General features: G+C 38.5%; 1 protein-coding gene across 4 annotated transcripts in view; it reads right to left on the minus strand.

Annotated features, from left to right (window-relative positions):
- Nucleotides 1-964: 964 nt before the first annotated feature.
- The window catches only part of LOC117457272 (syntaxin-1A-like), a 58559-nt gene continuing 47159 nt past the window's right edge, over nt 965-12364 (minus strand). The window contains exons 7-10 of one of the 4 annotated variants that reach the window (XM_034097243.1): nt 7177-7250; nt 6955-7089; nt 4239-4349; nt 965-2171 (exon numbers count right to left, since the gene is read on the minus strand). In XM_034097243.1, the coding sequence (XP_033953134.1) occupies nt 2094-2171; nt 4239-4349; nt 6955-7089; nt 7177-7250 (398 nt within the window). In that variant the 3' untranslated portion in view covers nt 965-2093. Of the gene's footprint in view, nt 3535-4238; nt 4681-6954; nt 7090-7176; nt 7251-12364 lie in introns of those variants that run through there. The other 3 variants (XM_034097245.1, XM_034097244.2, XM_034097246.2) reach the window with 3 other exon arrangements.

The following is a 12364-nucleotide window of genomic DNA, read 5'->3' on the forward strand; positions in this document are numbered from 1 at the left end:
AAGACTTTCAACTGCCCTTAGCTGATGTCTCAGGTCTACATATAAAACAAAGTAGAATTTTATGTTTTCACTAAAACGTTCATCATAAAGCACAGTGATAGTGATGGGATAATAACGGTAGCTAATAATATGCTTGCAGTGTTGATGCACCACCACAGTATGTAATCATTTGATTTATTAATTATTGGTTTTGTATATAGTGTCATTTTGCTTGAAAATTCCAAAGCATTTCCACTTTCAAAACTAACTTTTCTTAAAACATATATATTTTTAAATTACATTAACCGTGTGGGAGCAGATACTCAATACTTCATCAATATTCTGGCTACGAAGAAAACAAATCATAAGCAGAAAATGTATTAATCCTTCACTATAAGGTAGTGATGCTAAGTTTTGTTTTGTTTGCCACTCTGACCTATATACACATATTAGATAAACTGAACAGGTTCATGGAAAGGAGAGAAATTAAATGTTTTTTTTGGCCACACGTTATAGCATCAATCAATGTTTCCTCACCAGTTGTAGATGGACCTGGCTATTTAACATCAACACATACCACAGATGGTTTCACACCATCGCTTTAAACAGACACCACAAGAGCCTCCCTCCGTAAAGACAACATCCAGTATATAACAAACCTCAGAATTATAAAACCTGCTGTCTGTGTTTGGGTTTGGCTAAAATGAGAAACCAGATGAATAACGTGTGACAACATTTACTCTGATCATGATGATTATTTAATCTATACTTACAGGCCCACCAAACGTCCACACATTACAGTTTACACCCAGATAAACACAACAGCTAACATGTAAACTATGAAACATTTCTTCATAAATCTGAAACTGCGACTTAAGACTTATCAGAAATGCCACAGTTATGAAACTGTTTTTAAAAATACAATAATTTCCATTTTAAACACCTAAACATCATGTCTTTGTCAAATCAATGCACAAACTCTGTATGGGATTTTTCAGACAAACTTTACTTGAAAATAAAAAATAAACTCATATTAAACAAACAAAACGATCATTACAATACCACACAAAGGCAACACGTTGAGTAGGCAACATGGTCACATGGGTACAGTCTGTGCTTGTCATGAGAGTCTTTAACAGGGCTACTTTAAGTTCATGCTTTCACTGACGCACCATGTTCACTCATAAAAATAAAGTAGCTTGACAGATATGTTCTGTTTAAAGCTTGTGGTTTATAAAAATACATAAAACAACAAGGGTTTGCCACTTACAGAACAGAATTACCAATCCATATCAGACTAGACTTTGAACAGTTTATTTGAACATACTGGCTGCGAGTCTGTTTACACTTTATACAAAACAAAGACACAGGTGGTTAATATCAAACGCTCATGTTCTCATCCCACTCAGTACTTTCAAACATGAAACTACAAATGAACATATCCTCTTTCCAATGCACACAAGAATAGAGCATGTCGTAACACAACTGTTTAGGCCAGATGAGTGAAGTTAAACGACAAAAGATACTTGGCAGTGTGACATTTCTACAAGCAAAATATCCAACACGTCGTCCCCTTTGCAAAAGAAAATAAACACTACTTTACAGTGAACCAAACCATGCAGAGCTTTTGAAGGGAGGTAGAGGACATCAGAGATAGAGAGTACAATAAAAATAAATATGTATCTATAGATAACGTGGCTCCGAAAACACTGCAGATTAGTGGCCCATATTTTTGCCTGTACAACACAAAATATACTTTACAACTGAATAACTGTCATATTTGGAAGTTGGAATGTATTAGTATAGTGTTACAAGTCGCTAAGTAACTTTTCATTCAAGAATTCACTTTGGGAAACATCATTATATTGTTGACAACATTCAACACTCAGATAAACCGTTAGCAGCACCACACATTTACAAAGTAGCAACTCATGCGAAAACACATCTGGCCCTGTACGCCGTGCGCAGAATGTGTCAGTAATGTAAAGCACCTTGCGCTAAACATGTTTTAACTTTGCATTTATGAAAACAGGAAACAGAAAATGTGTATCGGTTGTATTTTTGCACTGTTGTGTGTGTGTGGTTGTGTGTCTTTGTGTGACTGTGGTTGAGGTTTAAGCCAGCGTTCCCCCAACAATAGAGGCAATGACAACTCCCAAAATCACACAGCATATAATAATCATAATTTTCTTCTGTAAAGTGTAAACAAGAACAGAAAAACAGTCATCCATGGCAGCAAATGGGGAGCAGAGGAAAACATGTTAGATATATGATTTGTATTTTATTTTAACACATGTTACAAGATGTTTTATTAATTAAGACAACATTCAGATTTGGATAAATACTTTTAATGTATCTGAGGATGTTTTGGAATGTGACTGTGGTTAAGAAGCATTTCCACATCATCTACTTTAAAAAACATAAATAATTTAACAACATGTATTTACACAATCCACAAATGTGAATCTTTTTCATATTTAAAGCCACTATTTGTATAATATGCGTGGAACTACATCAAGAAAAAGGCTTACAGCAGTCTTATACACCGGCTCGATGTTTACCAAGATTGTCAATTTTTTCTTTCTTTGAGTATGAAAAAAAGTTATATGAGAGGATTGATACCACACTATTGTAAACGAGTAGCTGAAGCCAGCATCTGGTCAGCTTAGCTTAATTTAAATAATAAAGGGGAAAAGTGTGTGGCTATGTCCAAAGGTAAAAAAACACACACATACTGTATGAGCATGTCTTTAAGCTCATCGATAAAGTTCAGTTAATTTGAATTCCAAAAAGAAATGTCAAAAGAAATACTTTTATGCTAATCAGCCGAGTTGCCAATCTGTGCGATGGGTACTCGTGGTACTGCAAAACACTTTAAAAAAAGTAAACCATAAATATTTTATATGTTTCAAACTTTCCCAAAAAACAGGAAACTTTTTTAATAAGTGAATAACATCAGAAGTCACTGCTCTATGCTAAGAAAACGTTATGCAACTTGTTGTTACACATCATCTCACCTAAATGCAAATTAGTGTATTTCCCAAACAGTAGAAATATTTCCTTAATACTTTATAAAGGGAAACATTTTATGACTTAAAAAATATTTTGCTCTTATTTCAAGACCATTTTTTAAATGATCAATTAATAAAATCACACCTCTGCAGAGTTGTGTATGTATAACAAAACATACATACAGGATGCAGAACAAGCACATGACAAAAGTATGTGAATCATGACACAAGCAGACACAAAGCACAAGAAAGTTCCTCAAGGTATTTGAAAAAAGTATATATATATATATATATATATATAAAAACTGTATGTGAAATAAAATGTAAAATGTTTGATTACATACTATTCGACTGTCTTTAGCAGTTAGCAGAAACTGACTGCGCAAGACAGAGCTCACTTTCTACATTTCACACTGAGGGAGGCATCGACTCCGCTGTGTCTGCTCTGTATGGATTTCTAGGGGTCCTAACTGAGTCCAGCTGCGAGGCAAATAATGAGGACGATCACACCTGCTGCAATACAACCCGCTATCAGCATCACCTTCTGGATGGGGGGAAAGGAGCGCATTGTGTCAGACACATATTCTTTGGATAAAGAAAGAGAACGATTGAGAAACTGAGAGTAATATCAAAAGTAGGCAAAGAAAGAAAAATACTAGTCTTTAATTATGAGTGGGGATAAAATCATGTAGATGACCCTTTTGTAAATAAGGTTGTATGAAATTCCTCTACTTTTGAGTGTTGCTGTCTACACCAGGAGGTGGCAGAGTTGTTCCACTGTGGTGCAGGTTGTCAAAATGAAGTTAGCAGTAAATAACCCTTTTTATGAAAAGTAGCCCAGTCGTTCCAGCGAAATCTGACAAGGAGGTTGATGTTGGACATTCAAAAACTGCATCCCTTCTTTAAGTTATTTATTTAGCTCATCCTACTGCTTACTTATCAGATTTCACAAATTCTCAGCAGCAAGTGGTTTTTCAGTTGTGTTATTTTGTTTGTTTGTTTTTAGATATAGGTTACACCTTGGAAACTGCAGCTAGGTTCCCTGGGGAACACATACCCCTGGTTTGAAATCACTGCTGTAGAAAATGTAGATTACACTCACGACACAAATGCTCACCATGCAGAGCACATGCACACACTCTGTCCACAGTTCCACACTGCCAACAATACATGCAACGATCAGAAGTGATTTATTCATGTGATAGCACGTCTGTGCACATGCATTTTTTCGTGGTATATGAGACTCACCCTCCGGGCTTTACTCTGGTATTTAACCGCCTTCTTAGTGTCTGATACTGCCCTCTCCACATAGTCTACTGAGTGCTCCACATTGTACTCTATGCGGTCTATCATTTCCCCCTAGGAGAGGTTAGTTAAAGAGGAGGTGTGGAAGACATGCAGACAGGAAGAAGAAAGAGGGAGCCAGATGTGGAGGCAGGAGTAGAAAGAGGAATGGATACAGATGGAGAGGAGGGGAGGGAGGAATAATGGGTGAGAATGAGAAGTAGAGAGAAGGGGAAGCAGAAAGGGAGAAAGGAAATAATTAGTCAGTTCGTTGAATATGCATTTTCAATCTCACCCGTTTGCCTGTCTTTTTGAACTTTTTGCATTTTGGGATGTTGTCCTTTGCCTGCTGCACATATTCTTGAGCGCCCAGCACACTTCGCTCGATGTTGTTCACCAGTTCACCCTGAACAATAAAAAAGAGACACAGTCATAGTGTTGGTGAGAGCTCACATTGATACCACCTTCAACCACATAAGAATGATATTACATTGACGTATTTTAATTACATTGATGCCAATATGCGTGAGAATGGGAAAAACTGCTGTGGAAAACATACTGCTCTGCTTAACTTGTGAAAGCAGAATGTGATTTACCATGTTTTAATCAGCATGAATTAATAAAGAAAGTCCATATTTCAAATTAAGCATTGATGGAGGATTGTTAAAAAGAAAATTGTTAGTGACAACTAAGGTAATCCTTACAGTTCTTCATGCATCCACTGCAACTGTGATTCAAGAATAAAAAAAGAAAGAACAAATTAGGAATCATCGGAAATTACCTTTCTGCATTAGGAGGGGATCGCTGTTCTCTGTTCTCGAGAGCTTACAGTCATTGAGGTGATGACAGTGTTGTGAAAGCAGAGAGAAAAGAGAGTGCAAAGCTCAGGAAGGCAGAATTAACAAAAGACAGAATTATAATCTTTAAATGTGTGGTGCTCTGTTAATAAGGGAAAAGTTAGTAATCACAATTATCACTCCAACACTTCAATTATGAGGGGAAGTCTGCTATTGCATTGTGCTATAATTCAAATCACTTGAATGCAACCATGTTCTTTCATATTTGTCATTTAGCATATTATCTTTTATGCATGGACTCAGAGTCTTTTGCATAACTCAGAATGTGTATTTCTTCTGAGGGAAACAGTGAATCTCTGTGGGGGTTCAGCTAAGACAATCACACAGTCACATATACAGGCAAGACATACAGGTTTACATGAAGCAAGACACTTCACTGAGAAGAGTAAAGGCAACTCGTAAAAAAATAAATATATGTGTGTCTATGAAGAAGCTATAAGAGAACGTCATATTACTCGTGCAATGATGTGCACTGCTCACTGCATGATGCAAGTTCCACCGTACAATGTATATAGAGCCTCTGTTCTCTAACATAATCATATTTCTACCCCAGGAGAATTATGTGTTTTCAATTTACAAAACCCTGCAAAAATTACAGTTTGTTTATGATTTAAGTCTCTTATAAAACAATAAATCAAGGCTAATTAGTGGCCAATTTGAAAGACCCCAACATCATATTTCCCCCAGTTCTTGAATGCAGCATTAGAATTAGAATTACAAATGGACTCATGGCATAAATCTCCAAATGACTAAATTCCTATCAGCTCATTTTAAGGCATTCGTGCACCAACATCTGTTCTGGACACACACTCAGCACTGATGAACCCACTGCATTAACTCTAATGAAAATAGCATAGGTTCAGTGAGGAAGAATAATATTTGGTATGCTTAGGCCTGCAGGTTATTTAAAATCAAGGTTATTAAATATCCTGCCTTTCCCTACTCTCATCATGCTCTCTCATAATTTCCTCCTGTGATTAACTAAGGCTGTCAATCATGTTATCAGCTGATCTCATCAGCTGGTCACATCTATCCAGTAGCACAGCAACACACCTCCATGGATGGCCTATTATCTTTCTTATGTCTCCTATTACATAAGATTATGTCTCTGCCTTTAGTGCTGTTACACTTCAACCTCCCCTTCTCAGCCAAGTTTTCAGAGATTCTTTAGTCACAGCCACCCAGACTCTGCCGTATCATCATCATCATCATCATCATCATCATCATCATCATCATCATCATCATCATCATCATCATCATCATCATCATCATCATCATCATCATCATCATCATCATCATCATCATCATCATCATCATCATCATCATCATCATCATCGGGTGATTAACAGTATCTTGCTGCTGCTCATGGCAGACGCCCCTCCATTACAAACCTTTCTGCAGAATCTAAGCGTTGAAGACTTTTTATCATGATTCATCATCACATATCATCTGTTGTAATGTTTTATCTTTTGTTTATTCACATGTCTCTCCTGACTGAAATACGCTCTACAACTTGTATGTAAATTGACTGCCAGTTGCGTCTGTCTGAAGAAGAGTTATTTTCACGACGGGGAGAAGCAGCAGCTGCTGCAGCAGGATGGCTGGTTAATGATTTACTTTTGCATTAGCCAAGGCACTTTTTTAAACCACTGACAGGGAGAAACTAAATCTACAAACTGGATATTTAAGTCTTATTTATGTCGTCAGTGGCGTCCATGTTGGATAATGTATCGCCAATTTATGAATGTGTTTGCAGGTTCGTGTTGACATGCATTTGGCTGGGCCCCAAACCACAGAGCTGTAGGTAGAGAATATGTTTTCACCTGGCTCTCCACCAGCATGGCCATGTCCATGAACATGTCGTGAAGCTCTCTGATGCTGTTTTCCAGCTTGATGATCTCAGTGTGCCGTGTCTCAATCTCATTCATAGCTTGCTCTGTGATATTGTCCATAATGATCTAAAAGGGATCAACAGATGGAAAGAGTTATGAGAGGAATAGAAGTAGATTAAAACATTTGCTTTGTTGGCATTATTGTATACTTACCCCGGAGGTGAAGATCGCCGGGTTGTCACTCTCCAACATGCTCTCCAGCTCCTCGTTTGTTGTGTTTCTCCCAGCTAAAACGGCACACACACATCCATAAACATCCATAGTAGCAATCATGTCTGTAGGTGTTAAGAGCATTACCCTGTGAGGATATTAAAATCTGTTTAAGCTCAGGATTTAAGAAGTGTAGGAGCAATACCATCTGATTAAAGGTTCTTGACCAGTTGACGAAGACCACATTAGAAAATAACAAATCGTTGTATGATAATAGCAGTCCCTGCCCCCCCAGCCCAGCCGTCTGTTTGATGATTCATTAAAACTAGGCTGTGTGGCTCTCCTTTCCACATGCCCATTTTCTCTCTATCCATCTGTCTCTCTAGTATTAATCATATTGCATTTTAAACTCTTTATTTATGCATCTCTCTGAACAGTGGTAGATGTGATATAAAAATCCAGAGTGCCATTATTTAGTCTATCATCGTGCAGTATTAGGTTTGTCAGTATTCAACGAAGCATCTTAAATGTTTAGAGACGTTTATTCAACCACAAGCCTCAGTTAAAGCCCACAACCACTAGCCTCCACATGCACACTTCAACACATCTTCAGTCATATCCACACGGCTCTGTCTAAACACTAGCAGCCGAACAGCTGAGTGAACTCCAGCCTGAAATGGTCTTCTTATAGAATTACAGTATGAGGGCAAACAAGGCTTTAAAATGACAGACCTAGAATTCTGCTGAGGCTCTTATTACTATGTTTTCTTCATCTGTAGACCAATTAGTGGAATTGGATGGATTTGCTTATACGGTGTCAAGGAATATAGCAAAAACTTCTCACGATTAAATACTGCATAATCATTTGTTCTATATACCCTCTTTCATCCTGTGCATGACATACAATAAGTGTCATTAACTACAAATACTGTATAGTATTCAACAAATAAATGAATACTATGCAAGCTAAGTATTCTGTTGTGAATATATCTCTGTCTCTCCAGCTTATAAAACCTACTGTACAAGAGCAGATAGGCACTGCATATTAGGGTTTCAAAAGAAGACAGGTCAGGATGAAAATACTGAGTCAGAAACATCATGTTTGTATCCGAACAGCTTGTAGCGGTTAACTGAATCTCATGCTTGAAGATAATCTTTTGACATTTTCTCCCCTCCAATTGATGCAAAAGTGTGCATACAGGTGTGTAGCTAATTAAGAGTAAACAAAGTTAGTGACATCCTCTACTGTTTCACTACCTTAAATGTGCCGTAATCACCAAACAATCTTTCAATCTCTCCACCTGCGACCCAGCATGTATCAGCACATCTTCCTACTGTTGAGTTTGCTCCTCTTCCATCTTTATTTCCCCGATGAGAGTTGACCCACTTCATAAATAAGTCCCTGACACCTCTTTGCTACATTTACGAGCGCTGACTTTGCCTTCACAGCTGCTTCTCGTGTGCTTAATTTCATCCCCACTGACACTGTAAGTCAGAGTCAGACACCGTCAGCATCATCGCCAATCTTTCAGCTGCACATGAAATCCTCTGTTGGGCGAGAAACAGAATAAACAGAACAGGGCTATCTCCTCCCTGTGCAGACACCCTGCACCCCTCACAAGCCTTTACCTGGTTTACAGGACGAGCTGAGGTGTAATAGACAAAAGAGACTTAAAGTAATCTGCAAGTAACTGCATTTCAAGGAGAAGGAGTTTGATATAAAATAGGAAGGAAGCTTTCATCATAAAAGCTCAGCAGTTCAACCAAACACATGAACTAAAAGAGTTCAGATGTCAAAATGAGCTTAAAACTGTGTTTAACTTTCTCCTGTTTAGAGAAAGCATTTCTCTACTTAAAATGTTACTTGGATTTTTCTCCTTCACATTTGAGATTGTTTTTCGTTTGAGAGCTTTTAATAGGCCGAAAGAGTATTTTACAAGTAAAACATCAGTAAAACAGCAAAAGAGAAAAGACACCAGAACTACTACAAGAGCACTAGCTTTGCTAAGTTAGCTTGCTTATGAGTTATCACAGCTGCTGACATCCAAACAGTCAAGATCCAAATCAAGGTAAATCGTCAGACCACTCCCTTTTATCCACAATGTAAGTCCATGGAGCTACAGCTGTCACTGTCAGATATTGCTCTACCTTTTCTATCTGGACCTCCAGCATTTGTGGCACCCAGGAGATTTTGAAGGCAAATATAAACCTCTATTCTTGACCTAATCAGTGTGTGTATTGTGTTTTTTGATGTGTGATGAAGGCCTCAGTGCAGAGCAGGTACTGTATAGGTTCATGGTGAGTGACGATGTTTGGGAGTCGTAGCAGATGATTGCCTCCATGAACAGAATACTGATGAAGCTGCTCTCAAATGTTGATCGGTGCATGAACATGTGTCCATGTGTTTTTCAGGGAGCGCATTTACATTTACTGGGCCATGTCTATCATGTCTAATCCAAACTTCATATCCATATAAAAGCAATGCATTTCATTTAGTTGTGGTTAAGCAGTCCTGCTGTTTCAGAAGCCGGCTTGAGAATCAACTCATGTTCAACTATGACATTTTAGAGTTTTACAAATGAAAGGACACAAAGAGGAGTGATATACAACGTTCACCAATGATCATTTCCCTTTTCTCCAGGCCTCTCTGATAATAAGGAATCTCACCACCATTAACACTAAAACTACAACATCAAAGAGGGTCACAGTTAGGGGATGGAGGTTGGAGAGGGGTGACAATGAGTCATGGATAATTGTGAAGAAGAACCAAACCAATGCACTAGTGCTACCCAACCCTATTTATCTCACTTCCCACACACACACACACACACACACACACACACACACACACACACACACACACACACACACACACACACACACACACACACACACACACACACACACACACACACACACACACACACACACACACACACACACACACACACACACACACACACACACACACACACACACACACACACACACACACACACACACACACACACACACACACACACACACACACACACACACACACACACACACACACACACACACACACACACACACACACACACACAGACACACACAGGCTCTGAGGGAGGCTCTTATTTGTTACCATGGAGACCCAAACCCCGAGAAGCCGAATATGAAGCCAAGAAGTCTCACTTCAACCGTAGCATTTATGGGCAATTACATCACTCATACTATGTTGCTACCAGTAACAGTATTGTTTAATTCCCATTGTTATGTAACACAAATGAAGTGAGCCCCCTAAGGAACAGAGTGGAAAGGCAAACCACACAAATGTTCACCCATGCAGAGCGAAAGAGGCGAGTGTTTTTTTTTTTAAAGGCTTCTGTTCGCGGCAATTTCAGCAGCAAAGGAATGATAAATTGTATCTCATCTGCACACATACAGGTCAATTTCTCTGCTATGCAGGGGATATGTGTTGTTATCCCCTGCATTGTGAGCGTGTCTCTCTTAGCATAGTGTCCACAGGGAAATAAAACATTACAATCAAATGTCAATGACGCTCTGTGATGCCTGACCAACATCCTGCTGGTAAATACATATTTGGTATTTGAAGTTATTAATAAACTAAAAATAATTATTATAAATTAGATGCGATACTGTTGTAGAGGATTGATATCACTTTTATCACTTTGTCATTTACACATGAAGCTAGAGCCAAAAGGCAGAATTCTGTCCTAGTTTATTGCCTCATTAATATCCTGTCTGTTTGTTTGAATGGTATAAAAAAGTGCTAAAACGTCATGTGGTTTAAAAGGCTGTGCTATTTCATGGAGTCACCACTGGATGCCAATAGAACCACAGCATGTCAGTTTTATGCTTTGATGTTTGAGTGGATATAACAAGATGCAAAGTGTGATGAGTGAGATTTAGATGTGCTAGTATCTGTTGTTGATTGTCATCTCCTGGCTCCAGGTTCATAATTACCGTACAATCGCCTGGTATCCATTTAAAAAACGTTTCGTATCAAACTCATAACAATCATTGTTTATTAATGAGATAAGAAAGGGATCAAAGTTATCCAAACTGTTAAATAATACATTGTATTCTGCAAATAAAGGGCTTGACTTGAAGATATGTGACAGAAGTATCCGTAGTACATGGAAACTACTGTATCAAAAGAACCTGAACAAGTGCAGCCATTTTTGTCAAAATAATTCTAAATAAATATAGAAAAGCATTTGGTGAGGTTAAATGCAAATGCAGTTGGGCTTGGGGTTAATGTGGCACAGTTTTCCATGCAAATAATGGCAAAAATGCTGCTCTCTTGACTCGTTAACTGTACGTCACAGAATCGCTTCGCTGTTTCTCTTATCTCTGTATCTCTGAGTGAAGCAGCAAAGTAAACATCGATACTGGGTCCGACAGACGAGACAAGGTGTCCCTCTGTGTGTGACACACTCCTATTGATTTGCACACAAACAAGTCAAAGGGGTAGGCAAAACAAGAAATACACTTCTCTTGTCATATAACACAAAGGAATTGTAGTGTGTCAAAATCAGGACCAATGTTATCTGAAGAGGAAAGCTTAACTGGATAATGTGGTTCCTTTGAACCCAAAAACGTAACTTTAATCAAGCAGAATCCCCATGTGGCACTCTTTAGACTTTCCCTGGATACATTACAGCTATTGGTCGTGGGTCAGGGCACCCATGCCCTTGCCTCTCTTTTAGCATGCAATTATACTTAAGTGGAAGGAAGTTGCCCCACCCACACATCCGCAGTGTTTTAAGGACATGTTTTACACTGTATAAGATCAGGCAGACAGTGCTTGGATTGGAGAAAACGATTTATGGTTGCTTATGTTTTATTGAAAGCTAACATGTCATTATTGCTTAAGTTATTCCAAAGAAAAGTTGTATACCCTCTTATTTTCATGTATAGAAAAATCCAGCAGGGAATTTGGAAGGGAGGATGGCTTGTTAAACTTCAAATGCATTAAAAGCAAATCCCCATTACTCCTACTGTAAGTTTTCCTCTCAATCTGTCTCCACACCATCCTGTGTGTTGTAATCCCTTCCCTGACGACAGGTCGTATCGGCTAAGGCCTCCTGTGACGCCTTCAGCTGACACACCAAATCCAAATGAACCGGATGAGCTCAAGAGGAAAGTGAGTCAGACGTGTGTGCTTTAATTCCATGCGGATGCGTTT

The sequence above is a fragment of the Pseudochaenichthys georgianus genome, chromosome 13, assembly GCF_902827115.2.
Source record: "Pseudochaenichthys georgianus chromosome 13, fPseGeo1.2, whole genome shotgun sequence".
Lineage (NCBI taxonomy): Eukaryota > Metazoa > Chordata > Actinopteri > Perciformes > Channichthyidae > Pseudochaenichthys > Pseudochaenichthys georgianus.